The 24,009-nt window shown below is 34.6% G+C and overlaps 1 protein-coding gene and 1 long non-coding RNA gene across 4 annotated transcripts in view; one reads left to right on the forward strand and one right to left on the reverse strand.

Annotated features, from left to right (window-relative positions):
- Positions 1-24,009, forward strand: part of LOC306999661 (complement C3-like) — a 223,736-nt gene that overhangs the window by 111,129 nt on the left and 88,598 nt on the right. For both annotated transcript variants that reach the window (XM_079614534.1, XM_079614535.1), the window contains 2 exons: positions 10,497-10,568; positions 10,736-10,933. In XM_079614534.1, the coding sequence (XP_079470660.1) occupies positions 10,497-10,568; positions 10,736-10,933 (270 nt within the window). The remainder of the gene's footprint in view (positions 1-10,496; positions 10,569-10,735; positions 10,934-24,009) is intronic.
- Positions 14,400-17,025, reverse strand: LOC306999691. Of its 2 annotated transcripts, XR_013797901.1 has the most exons (7): positions 16,887-17,025; positions 16,480-16,520; positions 16,172-16,199; positions 15,938-16,056; positions 14,850-14,949; positions 14,672-14,767; positions 14,400-14,535 (listed from the first exon to the last, which is right to left on the reverse strand). It is a non-coding gene; the product is annotated as an uncharacterized lncRNA (long non-coding RNA). The 2 variants fall into 2 exon arrangements; XR_013797900.1 differs by lacking the exon at positions 16,172-16,199.

Below are 24,009 nucleotides of genomic sequence, written 5' to 3' on the forward strand. Positions count from 1 at the left end.
TATTGATCATTGGATTGGACTACATCTCCCATCCCAAAAATTGTAGGCTATAATAATCTTTGAGATTAGTTGGGTTTGTGACAAAATCTGGCAACCATAAAAAATAAAAATAAAAAAACACCCAAACAAATTTAATTTTTTTAAAACTATATGCTAAATGCCTTAATATATGGTTTACCTCATGAAACAATGTATTATTTACATTTACATTTATTCATTTAGCTGACGCTTTTATCCAAAGCGACTTACAATTGCTATATATGTCAGAGGTCGCACGCCTCTGGAGCAACTAGGGGTTAAGTGTCTTGCTCAGGGACACATTGGTGTCTCACAGTGGATTCGAACCCGGGTCTCTCACACCAAAGGCATGTGTCTTATCCATTGCGCCATCACCACCCGCAATATTATAAAATTCCTACGCTGAAATAACCTTAATAAATAAAAAATGTTCCTCTATCGGGCTTGTCTGTTGGAATATTACTGTCATCAATTTAACAGTAGTATAAGAATTACTGTAATTATTTTCTTTCGCCCCCAAAGGATAGCATAAATTGACAGCAACTTTCCTGTAAATAGTTCTACAGTAAGACAAAGCTGGAAATACAGCAAAAATAATGTAAAAGCAATAAAATTGACAGCAACTTACTGTAAACTGTTTCTACAGTAAACTTTCACTGATAATACAGCAATAATACTGTGAAAACAACAGAAATCATTTACAGTCTAAATGTGTAATAAAAAAGGTGTGATAAACAATTGTCAGTGCTAAAAATGCACATATATATTTTCTGAAAATATAACCTTAGACATCAACACTTACCATACACAGTGGCGCCTCCAGAAATTTTTCATAGGGGTGGCCAGATGGGGCCACTTAAAATCTTGGGGTGGCACACCAAAACTATAAACCATAATTTCAGAATTTTATTCTACTGTTGTAGTAATTCCCATACGGAAATGTAATATATGACATATCCCTATATCGCTGACGCTGTCATATATGTTAAATATAAGACAATATATTGCTATCACATATATACATATCTCTACATATATGTTGATATAGGTTTTTAACATATATAAATTTGCCATATTAAATTAGTATATTGACATATATTAATATGATGTATATGATTATTATTTATATAATACTGTATGTTTTGACCATATATGTCACCGATATGTTTAATTTATATATGCCAAACTATTTACTATTTATTTCAAGTCTACAGATCAAGTCTACATATCCACATTTCATTTCAATTTCTATCTAATTTTCGAATCTTTTATAAATAAAATGTATTATTTATTATTATTTTTCCTCTTCTTGACCAGCTCATAAAAACAAAACAAATACTACACAAATTCTATTTGAAAACTGATAATTATATATGTGACATGTATGTAAAAAAAACACTATTATACATCAAATATATGGGCTGGTTTTATATGTCAATTGTTCCATTTTCTAATAGGTTATATATATGGGTATATATACACTGTAAAAAATAAAACATAGATTTTATTTATATTTAATTAATTAAAATGAGGCAACAGATTACAAGCAATATTATTAATTAAATTTAACAAATTAGAATTGAGTAATAATTAATCAAATTAATTCCTTAAATGTTAACCATTTTAAATGAGTAAAAAGTACAAAATATATGTTATTGCCAACATTGAAGACACCTGATGTTAACAAGCAGAATCACTGAAGGAGAAAACCATAATTAAAGTCACCATTATGGAGATCGGTGTGTGTTTTAGTTGGGCTCTTCACCCTTAAATTAATAACTTTAAGTTTTGTTTGGCTGCTGTACATGAGTTATAACAGCAGATGAACAAATATAAACGTTAATCTGATGGTGTCGGTTGTATTTCATAATTTCACAATCATTTGACTTGAATCACTGATCTCATGTAGAGTCCAATTTATGAGTTAAATTTATTTTATTAATTCTAGCTGCATAATATTATTATCCTTTTCAATGAAATCCAAATGATCAAATCAATAATAATAAAAAATATATGTGTTTTTTTTTTTTTTTGTGCACACAGACATCAAGATTTAACGTATGAATCTCAGCAATGGTGACAACCTCTGATCATAAGCTCATTATTTATTCATGCAGCAATACATGATGGGAGCCATGAATGAGTTTTGATTGGTGCAAACCAGAATGCACTGCAACATGCTTTATAAATGTCACCATTGTTGAGATGCACAGTCTGATTCATAATGTCTGGGTTTTTTTTTTTTTTGTACAAGAGAAACTTTTTAGAAATTATTTGGATTACATTTTAAAAGTTAATAATATTATGGTGTACAAGGCCAGTACTTCTATAGCTAATAAAGTTAACTTAAGTCACAAATTGGACTCCATGTGAGTTCAGTGATTCAGGTCAAATGATTGTGAAATAATGATTATGTTAAAACACAACCAACACCATCAAATCACCTTTTGTTCATCTGCTGTTATAACTCATGTACAGCAGCCAAACAAAACTTAAAGTTATTAATTTAAGGGTGAAGAGCCCAACTAAAACACACACCGATCTCCATAATGGTGACTTTAATTATGGTTTTCTCCTTCAGTGATTCTGCTTGTTAACATCAGGTGTCTTCAATGTTGGCAATAACATATATTTTGTAAATTTTACTCATTTTAAATGGTTAACATTTAAGGAATTAATTTGATTAATTATTACTCAATTCTAATTTGTTAAATTTAATTAATAATATTGCTTGTAATCTGTTGCCTCATTTTAATTAATTAAATATAAATAAAATCTATGTTTTATTTTTACAGTGTAACATTTAAGGAATTAATTTGATTAATTATTACTCAATTCTAATTTGTTAAATTTAATTAATAATATTGCTTGTAATCTGTTGCCTCATTTTTATTAATTAAATATAAATAAAATCTATGTTTTATTTTTTACAGTGTAACATTTAAGGAATTAATTTGATTAATTATTACTCAATTCTAATTTGTAAAATTTAATTAATAATATTGCTTGTAATCTGTTGCCTCATTTTAATTAATTAAATATAAATGAAATCTATGTTTTATTTTTTACAGTGTATGGGTATATTTCATATAGGCTATGTATATTTCATATACCTAGGCTATGTACATATATTACATTTCCGTATGGGATAAACCGGCCTGAAGAAAAACTATCAGAAAGACTTAAGGAAACTCCTACTGATATACTTTGGTTTATTGTGTTATATTTAACGGACAGTGCATCACGTTGCATTAATTTCTTAAATGAAATAAACAGAGTTCACAAGCAGGTTAATAATAATACACACACTCCATTTCATCATTGCAAATAACACATATGACTCGACTGACAAAACTAGGAACTAACAGACACATGAAGTAAACTTGTGTGTAGTTTATAAAGTCCAACCTTGCACTTGAAAACAATCTAAACTCAGTTATTATGACGCAGCTCTTACTGATGCGACTTACCAGCAGCGAGAGATGTGACTCTGCTGGTGGTGACGTAGCTCCGCCCGCAATATCACGCACACAAATGCGAGTGATGAAACAGCCAATGTCGAGTTTTCCCAATTAATGCATGAATTTAACAGCATTATTTAAACTCTGTTACACATATACATGCACCAGCTAACGACGTTAGCTAGGTAACTCTTGTCAAAACATGTCAAAGACGTATCAAAAAGCTGTTGTAACAGTATACTGTAACCATTTGGCACATAAAAAGCAAGTCACGACACATAATTCCCCGTCTTCTTTTACTAAAGACTATTTTTTACTTATTTACTTACCGGTAGTCTTCGTCTTCTTTCTTAACTTCTTTTAAAATTGTTGACCGACGGGCACGCGCTGAGCTGTTGCTGTCTGAGCGCGCAACAGCGGCACGGAGGGGCGGGGGAGGGGCGGGATACTGTGTGCGATCGTAAGTCTAGATCAGCTTGCCTGCCTGGCTGTGCATTAGGGATGAAATGCATAACTGATGCTACTAAAATTTATACTGGCCAGTGGGGTGGCCAGTGGGGTGGCCAGGAGTCGACCAGGGGTGGCCACGGCCACCCCTGGCCACCCCCTGGTGGCGCCATTGACCATACAATCCTCAACAGTGGTGACAATAATTATCCATCTGCAGTGCATGCTGGGATTTTTTTTCGAATTATGATACCCAGCATGCATTGCAGCATGAAACTTTTTGTTTATTGTCACCATTGTTGAGATTTGTATGCTGATTTTTGCTGTATGCGAGTTTGGTAAAAACTGCAGAATAATATCTTGTATGCTCTTAACAGTTTTAATATTCCCCACAATAAATGATGGATGTAGTTTCACAGGGTAGACAAGGCAAAGCCCTCAAATGTATTAATGACAAAACACTGAGTAGTGATGATTTTACATTCAATAAGTTCAGGTTCCAATGATATGCTGTCATATTCTGATTTTACTGCTTTTAAAACATTATATATGTTGTTGCAAAATAAAATTTATCATAAAGAGTGACGGGTCAAAAGACCAACTAAAGCAAACACTGATCTCTATAATGGTGGCATTATATTTTTACCAATAAAATATTAACATTTAAACCTCTGTTAATTCTCACAAATAACTTCTGTAGAAGCATGGCAGAAATCAAATCAATCTGGTTAGTAATAAGTGAAGCTGGTAATGCTGTTTGTGGAGTTGTTAACATCAGGTGTTCATCACTAATGCTTAATCATCTCTTAATTAATCACTTAATTATCTCATTAACTTTAACACTTTTAACACTCCTGTAGAATGGGACAATATGTACTTGAGCAATGTTGATTTTACATTGGGGATTTTGTTGTGTACCTGTAATGTTGATTAGCTTGTTCAGGTGTGTTTGATTAGGGTTGGATCTAAACTAGGGCTGGGCGATATATCGCATGAGATTGTTAGGCGCATCTCGTCAGTAAAGCCGGTTCCTTTATTAGTAGTAAATCGCCATCACCTGCTTTCAGATGTAGCGTCATTTACTACACCAGGAGTCCTCAACTCTGGACCGTGAGATCCACTTTCCTGCAGAGTTTAGCTCCAACCCTAATCAAACACACCTGAACAAGCTAATCAAGGTATTCATGCTTACTACAACGTTACAGGTACACAACAAAATCCCCAGTGTTAAATCAACATTGCTCAGAGTGCATATTTTCCCATTCTATAGAGTGTTAAAGTTAATGAGATAATTATATGATTAATTAAGTGATGTTTGAGCATTAGTGATGAACACCTGCAGTTAACAAGCAGAATCACTGAAGAACAGAGAAACACAAGAACTACAACTGACTTCAGCCACAGCCTTAGTTGAAATCAAATGAAGAAAACATTAAATCTGTGAAGATCTCAGCAGAGGAGGAATAAACAACTCCACAAACAACATTACCAGCTTCACTTATTACTAACCAGACTGACTTTATTTTTGTCACAAGTCTACGGAATTGATTGTTGAGAGTTGATGATGTTTAAGTGATCAAAAAATTAGGCAACCATTATGGTGGTCAATGTTTGCTTTAGTTGGTCTCGTGACCCATTGGGGTTTCAAAGTAAGCTTCTTTAAGCATTTGCAATAGTGTTTCATGATAAACACTTGAGCTTTACTGAACAAAAAGTTCAAAATAGGAATATGCTTTTATGCTTGCAAGACTTTTAAATGAAACAAATAAAGAGATATTTGTTAAAGATCATTTTTCACAAATTTATTCTTTTATTTGGGTTATTGATTCAGGTATAGTGAGTGTGTAAAAATAAAGTTATATTAAACAATTGTCAGTGCTAAATAATGCTTCTGAAGCTATATACTTAGACATCAACACTTACCATACAATCCTCAACAGTGGTGACAATAATTATCCATACTGCAGTGCATGCTGGGATTTTTGTCAAATTGTGATACCCAGCATGCATTGCAGCATTAAACTTTTGGTTTATTGTCACCATTGTTGAGATTTGTATGCTGATTTTTGCTGTATGTGAGTTCGGTAAAAACTGCAGAATTATATATTGTATACAATTAACAGTTTTAAAATTTCACACGATAAATAATGGATGTAGTTTCACAGGGTAGACAAGCAAACCCCTAAGTTCAGGTTCCATGACATACTATCATATTCTGATTTTACTGCTTTTAAAAAATTATATATGTTGTTGCAGAATAAAATCTATCACAGAGAGTGACAGGTCAACACCCCAACTAAAGCAAACTCTGATCTCTATAATGGTGGCATTATATTTTTACCAATAAAATATCAACATTTAAACCTCTGTTAATCACTTAATTATCTCATTAACTTTAACACTTTTAACACTCTGTAGAATGGGACAATATGTACTTGAGCAATGTTGATTTAACACTGGGGATTTTGTTGTGTACCTGTAACATTGTATTAATCATGAAGAGCTTGATTAGCTTGTTCAGGGGTGTATTCCAGAAAGCAGGTTATGTGACATACCCGGGTATGTTTAAGACTAAGCGGATAAACTCAACTCCAAAAACGGAGGTAACTTTCAGGGTATGTTAGTAGTCATAGCAACTCACTCTCTGAACTGCTCCGGAGCAGGTTATGTTCCAGGGTTAGTTTGTTTCAGAGAGGAGACGGAGCATGGCGTGCCCTTTTGAAGACGATCCAGTGGATGTGGAAGCACAGATAATACGAAATCTTTTCCGCCGTGAGAGGGTGATACGACCACGTATCCATGTGTTTTCGTATCCAAATGAATATTTGTGGGAGCGTTACCGTTTTTCAAAAGAATCGTTAATTTATTTAACGAATATTTTGAAACCCTATAGCAAACGTGACACATCGCGGATTAGCGCTGAACACGGAGCACATTTTGTGCATTGCCCTTCGCTTTTTTGCGACGGGGAGTTTTTTGTATACAGTAGGCGATGCAGAGCATGTGGGAACGGCAACTGTGTGTAGGGCTGTTCGTACAGTATGCATTGCACTCAAACGGTTCACACTTTTGTGCAGTTCCCTGGCCATAAACCACTGAGGGTCATTAAAGAGGAATTCCACAGAGTGGCGGGTTTGTCCGTTCTATGATATTCTATGACAGACCATTTACTTAATCTATCCATACTGTGTACAGTCATTTTAAATGTTTCTAATTATATAACTTTCAATTTCAGGGTTCCCAAATGTGATTGGGTGCATTGATGGAACCCACATTCCCATTAAAGCTCCTTCAGTCAATGAAGGACACTATGTTAATAGGAAGTCAATCCATAGCATCAATGTGCAGGTGACAATAGATTTTTTGGGTGCTAAATGTTTGGGTGTTTAAACCATTAAATCACCCCTCATCCCACTAAGCAAAATAATGTCCAAAACACGTCTTTTCAACGTCTTTGTCACAAAAGTCGGACGTTGATAAGACGTCCACTGAGGAGCCAGAATGAAACTTTTTATGACGTCTTTTTTTGACGTGTTCTGCACGTCCGATATAGACGTTCATGGACCCTTCGAACAAGGTTAAAAACTAGTTCAGATGTGGCCATTGTGGACATATTTTCAACATCATGTATGGTCTCATTTAGACATAATCACTTTGACTATTGCTGTCAGATGATCTTAGTGAGAATTAACAGAGGTTTAGATGTTGATATTTGTTTCATTTGAAGTGTCACCATTGTGGGGATCAGTGTTTGCTTTAGTTGGGCTCTTGGTCCCTTTTACTTTAACTTTTTCGTGGCTGCTGTAACTTTATGTTTATATTAACTATTTTGTTTATATATGGCATTCATAACCAACCGTGTGGATCTGCAATAATGATGCTATTAGCATTTCAATTTTCACTTGTTTGAAGGTAGAAAAAAAGCATGTCCACATTAATGTAGTCACACACAGACATAGAGATTTTGGATATGAATCACAACAACGGTGACAATAAAAACAAAAAAGCTTGAGAATTAAGGTACCCATCATGCATTGCAGCATGAAGCTTTTTTTTATTGTCACCATTGTTGTGTATCATATGCAAAATATTGATGTCTGTGTGTGACTAGATGACACATTTGCTCAAATCATCATGTGCACATGCTTTTTATATATCTTCAAATAAGTGATTATTTTAATGCTTTTGGTGCCAATATTGCAGCTCCACAAAGATGGTGGTTATGAATGCCAAAGCATCTGACAACATTACATGCATGTTTTGTGATAATTTTACCATCATTAATAAGCTGAAAGCACCTTATCTCCTCATTGTTTGCTTTCTCTGCCACTACAATTGTGCTATACAAACAGAATTACAGCAGTCAAAGAAAAGTAAAAGTAAAGAAAAGAGCCCAACTAAAGCAAACACTGATCCCCACAATGGTGACACTTCAAATGAAACTAATATCAACATCTAAACCTCTGTTAATTCTCACTAAGATAATCTGACAGCAATAGTCAAAGTGATTATGTCTAAATGAGACCATAAATGATGTTGAAAATATGTCCACAATGGCCACATCTGAACTAGTTTTAATCTTGTACGAAGGTTAGATGAACGTCTATATCGGACGTGCAGAACACGTCAAAAAAAGACGTTTCATTCTGGCTCCTCAGTGGACGTCTTATCAACGTCCGACTTTTGTGACAAAGACGTTGAAAAGACGTGTTTTGGACATCATTTTGCTTAGTGGGATGAGGGGTGATTTAATGGTTTAAACACCCAAACATTTAGCACCCAAAAAATCTATTGTCACCTGCACATTGATGCTATGGATTGACTTCCTATTAACATAGTCTCCTTCATTGACTGAAGGAGCTTTAATGGGAATGTGGGTTCCATCAATGCACCCAATCACATTTGGGAACCCTGAAATTGAAAGTTATATAATTAGAAACATTTAAAATGACTGTACACAGTATGGATAGATTAAGTAAATGGTCTGTCATAGAATATCATAGAACGGACAAACCCGCCACTCTGTGGAATTCCTCTTTAATGACCCTCAGTGGTTTATGGCCAGGGAACTGCACAAAAGTGTGAACTGTTTGAGTGCAATGCATACTGTACGAACAGCCCTACACACAGTTGCCGTTCCCACATGCTCTGCATCGCCTACTGTATACAAAAAACTCCCCGTCGCAAAAAAGCGAAGGGCAATGCACAAAATGTGCTCCGTGTTCAGCGCTAATTCGCGATGTGTCACGTTTGCTATAGGGTTTCAAAATATTCGTTAAATAAATTAACGATTCTTTTGAAAAACGGTAATGCTCCCACAAATATTCATTTGGATACGAAAACACATGGATACGTGGTCGTATCACCCTCTCACGGCGGAAAAGATTTCGTATTATCTGTGCTTCCACATCCACTGGATCGTCTTCAAAAGGGCACGCCATGCTCCGTCTCCTCTCTGAAACAAACTAACCCTGGAACATAACCTGCTCCGGAGCAGTTCAGAGAGTGAGTTGCTATGACTACTAACATACCCTGAAAGTTACCTCCGTTTTTGCAACCGAAAGTTGAGGTTATCCGCTTACTTACTCTTAAACATACCCGGGTATGTCACATAACCTGCTTTCTGGAATACACCCCAGGTGTGTTTGATTAGGGTTGGATCTAAACTCTGCAGGAAAGTGGATCTCGCGGTCCAGAGTTGAGGACCCCTGTACTACACAGAGCCGTAGTTAACTGACAAGCTGAGCCATATCGCATTAATTATCGCAGGCGATACGTCCGCGATATTTATGCGATATTGCTCAGCTTGTCAGTTAACTACGGCTCTGTGTAGTAAATGCCGCTACGTCTGAAAGCAGGTGATGGTGATTTACTACTAATCAAGGAACCGGCTTTACCTACGAGATGCGCCTTACAATGTCATGCGAGATATCGCCCAGCCCTACTGGCAACTCTAAAATGTAGTTTTTTGGGTCACCATTGTGCTGAAGAGTAGAGCCTGTGCTTCAGTCCATGAGAAGATCAAAGAACACTGATGATTTGCTGCATGTTGCTTGAATTTACAGATGGTGACTGTGTAGTTGCTGGTCCAGTGGAAATATTTTTTATGTAGTCTTCTCAAGTTTTTTAGTGGTTTCTAATGATAGTTCATAACTCTTTGCTCATGTATTTAATGTATTATACATTTTAGTAACTACATTTAAATGACAATTGGTCAATTAAAGGCAGTTGGTTTCTGCAAGTGAAATTAGTTTTAACTCGAATTTTAATTCAGTGCATTTTACGGTAACAGACTGTATATTACAATAAAGAACTGTACAATTAACAGTAAACTACTGGCAAGTGTTGCCAGTATTTTACTGTAAAAAAACCTGGTAAGGTCTAACAGTGTACAGCAAGAGTAAACAGTGTACTCAAAGAAAGGGAAAATTAAAAATGGCCAATAAATTGTTTTACTTTTTAAATATTTTGGAGTAGGTTTACTAAATAAATGTTGCTGCTCTTGGGTTTTTTATGCTCTCTAAGTGTTTTTTAAAATATGCTAATCAATTCAAATTAATTGTTTTCAAGAGCATATGTGTCCTGTCCTTGCAAAGAGAAAACGAAGGGCTGAGAGTCGCCTGCAGATCACTGGTACACTGGGTGAGGAACTGAAATTTACTTTTACAATTCAAATCAGATAATATCTTCTGGGATTTTTACTGTTAAAGAAACTCTCTTTACTGTTCATGTTTAGGGTACTTTATCTTTTCCCCTCAGTAGTTCTCACCATGTTCTTCTACTCCCCTCATTGTTCATGATCTTCTCAGCTGGTCAATACTCTGGTGATCTGAAGCAGTGCTGCATTGATGGGATGAGGGATAATAATCTCGGCTACACCTGTGAACGAAGAGCCACATATATCGTAGATGGGACAGAATGTTTCATGGCCTTCCTGCACTGCTGCAAAGAGATGAAAACACGCAAAAACATGAAGACAGAAGAGGAGGAACTGATTCTAGCTCGCAGCAAGTATTATCTAATTTATCCAATTGTCACAATATTGATAGTCACATGGTACAATTTCTGGACTACTGGACTAAGGCCATCAGAGCAGCTGCTTCTGCAGTTTGTTTGTTATGTTTGTTATGGGCTATTTCCCATTATTATATTGCATTGGTGACTAATGCTTTTGCCACTGCTTTTAATGCTTTCCTGTAGCTCAAACAGTAAAGTGTTGGTGTTTGCAATGCTAAGTTCATGGGTTTGATTCCCAGGGAAAGCAAGAACTGATAAGAATGTAATTGTGTTCTTTAAAATATAATGTAAGTCGCTTAGAATCCCAGCCAACACAGCCATGTGGGGCCCACATGGGTTTGACCTGGGCTATCTAAATAGGACCCAGACAGTTTTGTCCTCGGTTTCCATGGTGGCCCCACATGGGTTTGCCCAGATGAAATGAACACTGCTCAGTGTGCACACTACAGGCTGTTAAATGTAACACTGATCAGTGTTGGAGTTAATGAGATAATTCATTGATTAAATAATGATTGAGCATTAGTGATGAACACCTGCTGTTAACAAGCAGAATCACTGAAGGAAAGAGAAACACAACTACTTCCAGACACAGCCTTAGATGAAATCAACTGAAGATAAAATACACTAAATCACTCAAGATCTGATTAAACAACTCCACAAACAGCATTACCAGCTTCACTTATTACTAACCAGGTTGACTTAATTTCTGTCAGACGTCTACAGAAGGTTAAGATGTTGATTATTTATTGAAAATAATAGTTTGGTTTGATGCCACCATTATGGTGATCAGCGTTTGCTTTAGTTGGGCTCTGACTTATTAGCATTAGTTTTCTCTGCTCAGTTGTATCTGATTGTTATGTTGAGAACAGCAAGAGAAAAAGCAATCAGATGCTATAAACTGATTGATGATACAAATATAATCATCATGAAGTGGTTTAACACACTGATTTTGTGCATGAGTTTTGTTCAGGTGATATGTTATTCATTTTGTTGTGATTCTACAGCAAGAATTCCAGCTAATTTTTATCAGAACATCAAATAATTCTCAAAACACCATTTACGCATTTTAGACTTGTGCTGTTTTTACTTCCACACAGACATCAAGAATCAGCATATGAATCTCAACAATGGCGACATGCTTCATGGTACAATGCATTCTGGGTGCATCATACGAAACTTATCCATGGCTTCAAGAATGCATTGCACCATGAAGCATGTCACCATTGTAGCGATTCATATGCTGATTCTTGATGTCTGTGTGGGAGTAAAAACTGCTTAAGTCCAAACTGCGTAAATGGTGTTTCAAGAATCATTTCATGTTCTGATAAAAATATACTGAAATTCTTGCTGTAGAATAAAAAACAAAAAAAACATATCACCCGTAAAAAACTCACACAGAATATTAGTGAATTAAACCACTACATGATAATTAGATTTTTATCATCAATCAGCTTATAGCATCTGTTTGCATTTTCTCTTGCTGTTCTTAACATAACAATCAGATACAACTGAGCAGAGTAAAACTAACGTGAAAAAGTCAAGATCCCAACTAAAGCAAACGCTGTTCACCATAATGGTGGCATCAAACCAAACTATTATTTTCAATAAATCATCAACATCTTAACCTCTGTTAAATCTCAATAAGAACTTATGTAGACGTCTACCAGAAATAAAGTCAACCTGGTTAGTAATAAGTGAAGCTGGTAATGCTGTTTGTGGGGTTGTTTAATCAGATCCTGAGAGATTTAGTGTATTTTATCTTCAGTTGATTTCATCTAAGGCTGTGGCTGGAAGTAGTTCTTGTGTTTCTCTTTCCTTCAGTGATTCTGCTTGTTAACAGCAGGTGTTCATCAATAATGCTCAATCATTATTCAATCACTTAATTACCTCATTAACACCAACACTGATCAGTGTTACATTTAACAGCCTGTAGTGTGCAAACTGAGCAGGGTTCATTTCATCTGGGCAAACCCATGTAGGGCCACCATGGAAACCGAGGACAAAACTGTCTGGGTCCCAGTTAGATAGCCCAGGTCAAACCCATGTGGGCCCCACATGGCTGTGCTGGCTGGGATAAAACCGTCTGCCAAATGCGTAAATGTAATGGAGCACTGGGTGAATATTTACTGTTTTACAGTATCCCTTTTTGGAAAATACTGTGGTACTGCCTTATTTTTAGGCTTGGGTAATTTAGAAAGCAATAATTGTGAATATAGTAAAAGTGGATAGTCATTGGAGAATGAATATGAATATGAATATTCATTTTAAAGATGAATATACAATTTGAAGATGAATATATTACATGGGTCCTGCATGCTTTTTCACACAGCAAAATCCCCAGTGTAAAATCAACACTGCTCGGAGCATATATGGTCCCACACTGTAAAAAATAAAACATAGATTTCATTTAAATTTAATTAATTAAAATGAGGCAACAGATTACAAGCAATATTATTAATTAAATTTTACAAATTAGAATTGAGTAATAATTAATCAAATTAATTCCTTAAATGTTAACCATTTAAAATGAGTAAAATTTACAAAATATATGTTATTGCCAACATTGAAGACACCTGATGTTAACAAGCAGAATCACTAAAGGAGAAAACCATAATTAAAGTCACCATTATGGAGATGAGTGTGTGTTTTAGTTGGGCTCTTGACCCTTAAAATAATAACTTTAAGTTTTGTGTGGCTGCTGTACATGAGTTATAACAGCCAGATGAACAAAAAGAAATGTTGATCTGATGGTGTTGGTTATGTTTCATAATTTCACAATCATTTGACTTGAATCACTGATCTCATGTAGAGTCCAATTTATGAGTTAAATTTATTTTGTTAATTCTAGCTGCATAATACACAGTAAAAAACGCAGTGTCAAATTAACACTTAAAGTGTTAATTTTAACACTACTCCGGATCATATATGGTCCCAATCTATCTAGAGTAAAAAGTACACCGTTTGTAGTGTTGAATTTACAGTGTTAATATAGCACCTTACAGTGTAGAAAAATTACACTTCGAGTGTAAAGTGTTACACTTACAATTGTTGTTTAAGTTTTACACTTGGGGTTTTTAACACCCCTGGTGTTGATTTAATTCCATTGGATTTACACTATTGGATTACACTATAAGTGTTATTTATAGAGTATTCTGTTCAGTGCAAAAACTATTTACACTATTACATAGTGTTAATGTACAAGATCAGACATAAAATCAAGAGTCTTCAGACAGATGTATAAATCCAAAGTTTATTTAACAAATAGGCAAAGTGGCTCCTTTATAACATATGCCAGATGTGTAAAGGTCAAATTATCACATTCATGAGGAGTTGCAAGAAAAAAAAGTCAATAAAAAACATAAAATCATGTTAATTTGCCTAGACATGAACGAATATGACAGGTAGATTTGAACAAGATTGCAGAAAACTACTTGTCGACAGTTGTGTAGCATCCATGAATGCAGTTCCCCTTTGTCCCATCAGCGACCAGGAAGTAGTATTTGAGTTTATTGCCATATCAGCATCACAGGCCGCGAGCAGGTATGCTGTGTGGTCTCTTCAATGCAGTCAAGGTGGTCTTGTATGCTGGTCCCTGCCAAAGACAAAAATAACACTCAGTCAGCTCTCCAATTGGCCGTCTTTATATTTGTTTTCCACAATACAATCAACACAAATGGGAATATTTTGAGGCAGACGATAGGCAGTGTGACAGAAATGTCCAAATGTACCTTTTTGGAGACGACAAGGTGTTGTTCAGCTTGATATGAGGACATCTTTCCAGGTCACTTGCAGGAGACGAATTGATGCAAGATCGCTGCCCCATTCTATATAACACGTGACAACTTCAGCAAAATGCATTCATGCATGAACGTGTATAGATAATCTTATTCTGAACTATAGTCTAACCTGAATCATCAGTTTCATCATCTTTCACAGCAGATTCTGCAGTCAATCAGGTCCTTGAAGGTCTTGGGAGAAGCCTTTCCAGGAACTTAGCGGAGGTCTTCTAACCAAAAATCAAAACAAAAACAATCAAACAGTTACATAGCATAATGACAACCATATCGCTCTCAGGAACAATTCTGTTCAGATGATTGTGTAGTCACAGAGTTGCACCGTTCACACCTGGCATTAACATTCATCTTGCACAAGCGAACAACTCGAAGTACAGGTGTAAACGCACCCAAGACGCATTGAGATTCGATTGTTCTGATGAGGTCTAGGCCACATTCTTTTATTAAAGGGATAGTTCACCCAAAAAAATTTATTCAGTAATTTACTGACACTCATGTCGTTCCAAACCCGCAAGACTTTCTTTAGTCTTTGAAACACAAATGAAGATATTTTGATGAAATCTGACAGCTTTCTTTCCTTCCATTGACAGCTACACAACTACCACTTTGACGGTTCAAAAAGTTAACAAAGAGATCTTAAAACTAATCCATGAACCAAGCAGTTTAGTCCAAATTTTCTTTTTCTTCTGTTCATGTTGGTTGATTCATGTTTATATGTGAATAAAAGTCTAAATTCAATCTATTCATCACAAAGCAATCAAGTTTCTTCAGAAAATTTGGACTAAACGGCTCAATTCATATGGGTTCGTTTTATAATCTCTTTATGAACTTTTTGAAGCGTCAAAGTGGTAGTTGCGTGGAGTATTCTTGATACATTCATTTAAGTTTCGAAGATGAACTAAAGTCTTTTTGGGTTTGGAATGACATGAGGGTGAGAAATTACAACAATTTTACACTTGTGTGTCAACTAACCCTTTAACTTTTTGCAGTTTAATATCTTGAATTAACACAATGACATAGTGATTGATGTGTCATCATGAATTATTACAATCAAGATACATCAATCACCCAAGACACATGTACATTTCAGGTTTGAACAAAGGCATTGTGTGGTTGCCCAGTTAGGTTTAAATGTTTCATGTTGATTCGTCATGTATTAAAATGTGTACTGCACATAGAATAAAATATAATGACACTCACGATTCTGGATTCATCTTCAGCATTCTGTTGCTTTCGTCTTCATTTCTGCTGCTTGGTTTCTGTAGCAATCTCATGAGAGGAGCTTCCTTCACTTGACACTGGAGGGTTCTGGGCCAAATCTATTGAAAAAGGATTTGAAAAAAATATGTCAGTTGAGGCTAATATTTCCAAAATTCAGTAATGCAATACAATTTAAATTGGGGCTGTAAATAAGGTAAAAATAATTGTGATTACCCTTAATTTCGATTATGCTGAGAGCTGTCTATAAAGCATGGGTGTAAAATTATTTATATTGCATTAATATACATTTAATCTGATTATTGAATACATTTATATAAGTTAAATGAGTAATAAGGCATTAACTTGATTTTAATACGCATTTAGAATGTATTTTACCCATAATTTATTAATGGTATTTATAATGTGAACAGAACATAAAGATTCATATTAATAAAATGCAGACAGATAAATAGTTAGGACATAATTTATCCCAAAATAACATGCAGTATGAATTGATAAAGACTGATTTCAAGCTAAAGTACCTGTATTCTCTGCCAGTACATACGCAAATGTTACCTGTAAACTGAATTGGAAGACAGATGGATTTACAGATTAGCTTTAATGCACTTTCACAATGTTTGAAAAAAAAAAATTAGATGGGAAGTTCGTATGTTTGTGTCTTGACGCAGATATGACGACATGATATTCAGTGCTAAGAACAAACATACAGATATGTAATTCTCACTTAAACATAGGGCGAATAAAACGTTTTTAAACGCTCCCCCACCTCAGTCTACAAAAAAGTGCTTTTGTTGTTTGCACTGCGCACTAATTTACAAGATACTTAAACGAGCTGTTAATAATGCGCATGCGTCACAAAAACGGAACTGTTAACGCGTTCATGTATAACACAGCCACTTTAATACACACAAAACGAATATAAACTTACCATTTGAAGAATTCTCTCATCTGCGCAGAAAAAAAGAAGCCCAAATGCAGCTGCTGTTTCAGACCTCCTCATCAACTTTAGTGCCAGGCTTGTCGTAAGACCGGTTGAGGCCTCGGCGCGACTGGAGGCGGGAAGGCTTTCATGAAGGCTGTCAACAAACCAAAATGAAATGAGCTAAAAAATATATTTGTAATACAAATATAATTTATAATACAAATGTATTTTAAACGTTAAATCACCTTCATCCAGGAAATCAAATCGTCATGAGAAACCGTTACATCTCTGCATCTCATGAACTTGACGAGCTTCCTTAATCCTGACAAAAACGCGCAGTTTATCATTTCTAAATGTGTTCACCACCATATTTTACCAAAAATGTTAACAAGTGTATTTACTTTTTTATTTTAGAAAGAAAAAAGCAATTCAACCTACCGTCTCGGTCGCATGAAGATAAAATGGCGTCGTCGTCTTTCGAGACAGCAGTCATCGAGGGGCGGAGTCAATACAATTCGGCGCCTTTTTGTTTTTGCACTTTCAGTGTAAAAATAAAATTACACTTGTAACTACACTGAAGAGGAGTGTTTTTTAACATTGTTGATTGTTAATTTAACTCTTTGGGAATTAATAACTTTTAACACTGCAATTTTTACACTGACGATTTTACTGTGTATTATTATCCTTTTCAATGGAATCCAAATGATCAAATTAATAATAATAAAAAATATATCTGTTTTTTTTTTAGGCGCACACAGACATCAAGATTTAGCGTATGAATCTCAGCAATGGTGACAACCTCTGAGCTCATTATTTATTCATGCAGCAATACATGATGGGAGCCATGAATGAGTTGTGATTGGTACAAACCAGAATGCACTGCAACATGCTTTATAAATGTCACCATTGTTGAGATGCACAGGCTGATTCATGATGTCTGTTTGTTTGTTTTTTGTACAAGAGAAACTTTTTAGAAATTATTTGAATTACATTGTAAAAGATAAAAATATTATGGTGTACAAGGCCAGTACTTCTATAGTTAATAAAGTTAACTTAAGTCACAAATTGTACTCCATTTGAGTTCAGTGATTCAGGTCAAATGATTGTGAAATAATGATAATGTTAAAACACAACCAACATCATCAGATCACCGTTTGTTCATCTGGCTGTTATAACTCACGTACAGCAGCCAAACAAAAACTTAAAGTTAATAATTTAAGGGTGAAGAGCCCAACTAAAACACACACTCATCTCCATAATGGTGACTTTAATTATGGTTTTCTCCTTCAGTGATTCTGCTTGTTAACATCAGGTGTCTTCAATGTTGGCAATAACATATATTTTGTAAAATTTACTCATTTTAAATGGTTAACATTTAAGGAATTAATTTGATTAATTATTACTCAATTCTAATTTGTAAAATTTAATTAATAATATTGCTTGTAATCTGTTGCCTCATTTTTATTAATTAAATTTAAATTAAATCTATGTTTTTTTTTTACAGTGTAACATTTAAGGAATTAATTTGATTAATTATTACTCAATTCTAATTTGTTAAATTTAATTAATAATATTGCTTGTAATCTGTTGCCTCATTTTTATTAATTAAATATAAATAACATCTATGTTTTATTTTTTACAGTGTAACATTTAAGGAATTAATTTGATTAATTATTACTCAATTCTAATTTGTAAAATTTAATTAATAATATTGCTTGTAATCTGTTGCCTCATTTTAATTAATTAAATATAAATGAAATCTATGTTTTATTTTTTACAGTGCACTCTACAGAGTGTTAAAATAACACTGAAGCAGTGTTAAAATTAATGAGATAATTAACTGATTAATTAAGTGATGATTGAACATTATGATGGACACCTGCTGTTAACAAGCACAATCACTGAAGGAAAGAGAAACTCAAAAATTACAACTGACTTTTAGTCACAGCCGTAGATTAAATCAACTGAAGATAAAAATAAGACATTCAATCTCTGAAGATCTCAACAGTGAACGATTAAACAACTCCACAAACAGCATTACCAGCTTCACTTATTACTAACCAGGACTGACTTTATTTCTGTCAGACGTCTACAGAAGTTTTGTTGAGAATTAACAGAGGTTTAGATGTTGATGTTTTAGTCACCATTTAAAAAAATCACCATTATGGTGAACAGTGTTGCCTTTAGTTGGGCAATTTGATTCTTTTTTTATTATTTGATTTTCATGGTCATTGTAACAGTGTTTACCAAAACACACAAATGTTGCAAAGAAAGCCAGAAACAAAGATGGTCAGGTGATAGGCCTATAGTTTTCAACATCATGTACAAATATTAAAAAATGTTATCATTTACTAAAAATGGTTATTTGGTATTAATCGATTTTCAATAACATTAATTTCTTTCTACAGATCAGTCATCAAACTGAATCTTTATTTTTTAATTATTCGGAAAGTAATCTTCGGGCAAAAACACAGACATCAAGAATCCCCATATGAATCTCATTAATGGTGACATGCTTTATACAGCAATGCATTATGGGAGGCACCATAGTATACAAATCATGGCTCCCAGCATGCATCGCAGCATGAAGCATGTCACCATTGTTGAGATTCATACTCTGATTCTTGATGTCTGTTGTTTCTAATATAAAAATAATAATTTTTAAAAAAATTCTGCAATGTATATCAATTTTTTTTATTCAGGATGACTGCTCTGTGTCAAAAAAAGTGACTTCATTAAAAACTAAAAACAACTTTTGTTTTTTGTCAGGGATAAGATTAGTGAATCTTTCATCTTTATAATAATGAAAACGATAACACCTGGACATTTCATATTTTTAGCTTCCTTTGTAACATATTATGAGTTTTGGTAAATATTGATACAGAGACCAAAATTGCACTTTAAATGCCATGAGTCAAACTGCCCAACTGAAGGGGAAACTGATCACCATAATGGTGACCTTTTTTTTTAAACATCGACATCTAAACTTTTGTCCATAGACATATACCAGAAATAAAGTCAGTCTGGTTAGTAATAAGTGAAGCTGGTAATGCTGTTTGTGGAGTTGTTTAATCGTTCACTGTTGAGATCTTCAGAGATTGAATGTCTTATTTTTATCTTCAGCTGATTTAATTTAAAGATGTGACTAAAAGTCAGTTGTAGTTCTTGTGTTTCTCTTTCCTTCAGTGATTGTGCTTGTTAACAGCAGGTGTTCATCATTAATGTTCAATCATCACTTAATTAATCACTTAATTATCTCATTACCTTTAACACTGCTTCAGTGTTATTTTAACACTCTGTAGAGTGGGACCATATATGCTCCGAGCAGTGTTGATTTAACACTGGGGATTTTGCTGTGCACTTTTTTAACCGGCTGCAACATTAAAGACCACATTATTAGATTACCCTTTGACTTTATGAATGCATAAATATATGTGCTAGGGCTGGGCGATATATCGCATGACATTGTTAGGCGCATCTCGTAGGTAAAGCCGGTTCCTTGATTAGTAGTAAATCGCCATCACCTGCTTTCAGATGTAGCGGCATTTACTACACCAGGGCCGTTTCTCAATACCAAGTACGCAAACTTCAGACTTGCGTCCTTGGTAGTTCAGACTTGCCAAGTTCGACTTAGGAGAACGAACTCCCGAGGACGAGAGGACGCAAGTCTGGTTATTCTGCAAATGGGACAGCGGCGTTCTTGATCGCGTCACTCAGCACGCTCTGGCTACTCCGGTTATCTCTTTATGTATATTTTAGGCAACAAAAACGAAATATGGTATAAAACAACACTCTGCCTCTTTTCATAAAAATAAAAAAAATCTTAAACACATTAAATGGCCACACAAATGTGGTTCAGGCAACGTGTACATTGATTATCTTCACTGCATATATTTATAACAACACGAAATATAAAACGCAGCCCTGCTTCTTTTTGTTTTCATTTTAAAAATATGAAACATTATTGAACATTAAAACTGACATTTAAAAAACAGAGACGGGGTTGTGTCATTTTATTTTATTATCAGAGGTGGAAAGTCCAGGGGTCAGAAAGTAAAAGTCCTGCCATATGTTTATTCCACCCATGAACTCAGTCAGCTGATTTCACTAATTAGTTCTCTCTCCTGGCTGAAAAACTGCACTCAAATTTTTTTTTATATCTAAACATAAGATTTATGTATTTGAATTGCATAACAAATTTCCATCCATTTGGATTACATAGTTTTAACATAAACCAATTAATAATCTGAATGTGATTCATATTTTTAAGTCATATATAAATGAAACAGATAAGATTTATGTAATTGTATTAATAAACTGAATTTGATTAATATTTGTCAGTCATATGTAAATGAAATGGATAAGATTTATGTAATCGTATACAGAAAAACACCCATGTTAAATTAGCACTGCTCAGTGTTCATATGTGTGCACACTACAGAGTTAAAGTACCATTGAAGCAGTGTTGAAGTTAATGAGATAATTAAGTGGTGATTGAGCATTAATTATGAACACCTGCTGTTAACAAGCAGAATCACTGAAGAACAGAGAAACACAAGAACTACAACTGACTTCAGACACAGCCTTAGATGAAATCAACTATAGATAAAAGAAGACATTAAATCTCTCAAGTTCTCAGCAGAGGAGGATTAAACAACTCCACAAACAGCATTACCAGCGTCACTTATTACTAACCAGACTGACTTTATTTAATATCCGGTTTAATGAAATCATATTTTGTATTTTAAAGTCACCATGATGGTGGATAGCATTTGGTTTAATTGGGCTCTCGACCCTTAACACTTAAATCTAAAATATTCTTTTGGCTGTTATAATTGTGTGTTTGTAAAGCACATTTGTTGTAGCAAAAAAAGCCATGAGAAAGTGAGATCAGGTGATGATGGCTGTTTACTGGTGTAATACAAAGTCATCGTCACGTAATTGCCTGAACTTAATCAGTGTCTAATACTTTGGTTATAGATTTTTAAAAAAAATTTTTTTTAGATTAAAAGTCATTTGATTTTACAACATCAGAGCAATGCTGTTTATTAAATAATATAAATGATTTTAAAAACATTTAATACAGTAATCTTCTTCTGCTAAGATGTTACTTAGACATCAAGAATCAGTGTATGATTCTCAACAATGGTGACAATCAATGAAATGCTACATGCTGCAGTGCATGCGGTGTACCACCAATCAAAACTCACCCATATCTCCCAGCATGCACTGATTATCTGGATATTTTGTTTGATTGTCACCATTGTTGAGATTCATACGCTGTTTCTTGATGTCTGTGTGCATCTAAGTGATGCCATAGATTAAAGTTTTTGTTCACTAAAGAAATATTTTAAAAAAAGGATATTGTTTTACAAATAACACTGCTAGATATGTTGTAGAATTTAATTATCATGAATAAAACAACATTAACAACACAAGTCCAATATAATCAAAGCATTAGGCGGAGAATAAGATCAGGGAGCCAGACAGTTGCACGATGATATCATCATCAATTAAAAGCCAACATCACCTGATCTCACTTTCTCATGGCTTTTTTGCTACATCAAATGTGGTTTACAAACACAAAATTATAACAGCCAAAGAATACTTCATATTAAAGAGTCAAGGGTCAAGAGCCCAACTAAAGCAAATGCGATCCACCATTATGATGACTTTAAAATACAAAATATGATTTAATTAATCCGGATATTAAATAAAGTAAATCTGGTTAGTAATAAGTGAAACTGGTAATGCTGTTTGTGGAGTTGTTTAATCCTCCTCTGCTGAGATCTTCACATATTTAATGTCTTCTTTTAATTTTAGTTGATTTCATCTAAGGCTATGTCTGAAGTCAGTTGTAGTTCTTGTGTTTCTCTGTTCTTCAGTGATTCTGCTTGTTAACAGCAGGTGTTCATCATTAATGCTCAATCACCACTTAATTACCTCATTAACTTCAACACTTATTCAATGATACTTTAACTCTGTAGTGTGCACACATATGAACACTGAGCAGTGCTAACTTAACATGGGTGTTTTTCTGTATACGATTACATAAATCTTATCCATTTCATTTACATATGACTGACAAATATGAATCACATTCAGTTGATTAATACAATTACATAAATCTTATCTGTTTCATTTATATATGACTTAAAAATATGAATCACATTCAGATTATTAATTGGTTTATGTTAAAACTATGTAATCCAAATGGATGGAAATTTGTTATGCAATTCAAATACATAAATCTTATGTTTAGACATAATTTTTTTTTGAGTGCAGTTTTTCAGCCAGGAGAGAGAACTAATTAGTGAAATCAGCTGACTGAGTTCATGGGTGGAATAAACATATGGCAGGACTTTTACTTTCTGACCCCTGGACTTTCCACCTCTGTCCTCTGCTGAGATCTTGCTGTGGCTGAAGTCAGTTGTAGTTCTTGAGTTTCTCTTTCCTTCAGTGATTCTGCTTGTTGACAGCAGGTGTTCATCATTAATGCCCAATCATCACTTAATTAATCACTTAAGTATCTCATTAACTTTAACTCTGATTCAGAGTTATTTTAACTCTCTGTAGAGAGGGACCAAATGTTATCTGAGCAGAGTTAATTTAACTCTGGGGATTTTGCTGTGTGGAGTCTCTCCAACGAGCTGATAATCTGATTCAGGTGTGTTAAATAAGGGAGACATACAAAATGTTCAGAGCAGTGGGGCGCGAGGACTGGAATTGAGAACCACTGCTGTAGTAGCAGTCCATAGAACAGAAGCCATCAAACTCTTTGTCTGAACATAGAACGCAGTGAAGACGCCCTTTTTTTAGCTAAAGGAAATGATGTATAACTATGGTTACTGCTGATTGGCCAACGCAGTTGCCAGGAGGAAACTCCTTTGACCAATGAGAAACCTCTTACTACGCCCCTACCTCTTGCCACGCCCATTACTCCAAGCTGCAGCTACCCCTGTCTCAACTGAAACCATACACTGTAAAAAAAATCCCGTATTTTTTACGGAATAATGCTGGCAACTTTGGTTGCCAGAACAATTCTGTAAAAAATACATTAAAACTGTAATCACCTTTACGGAGCAGCATGTAAGTTTTACATTTTAAACTGGTATATTTAACAATGGAT

The sequence above is a fragment of the Phoxinus phoxinus genome (genome assembly GCF_949152265.1).
Source record: "Phoxinus phoxinus genome assembly, chromosome: 6".
Classification (NCBI taxonomy): Eukaryota; Metazoa; Chordata; class Actinopteri; order Cypriniformes; family Leuciscidae; genus Phoxinus; species Phoxinus phoxinus.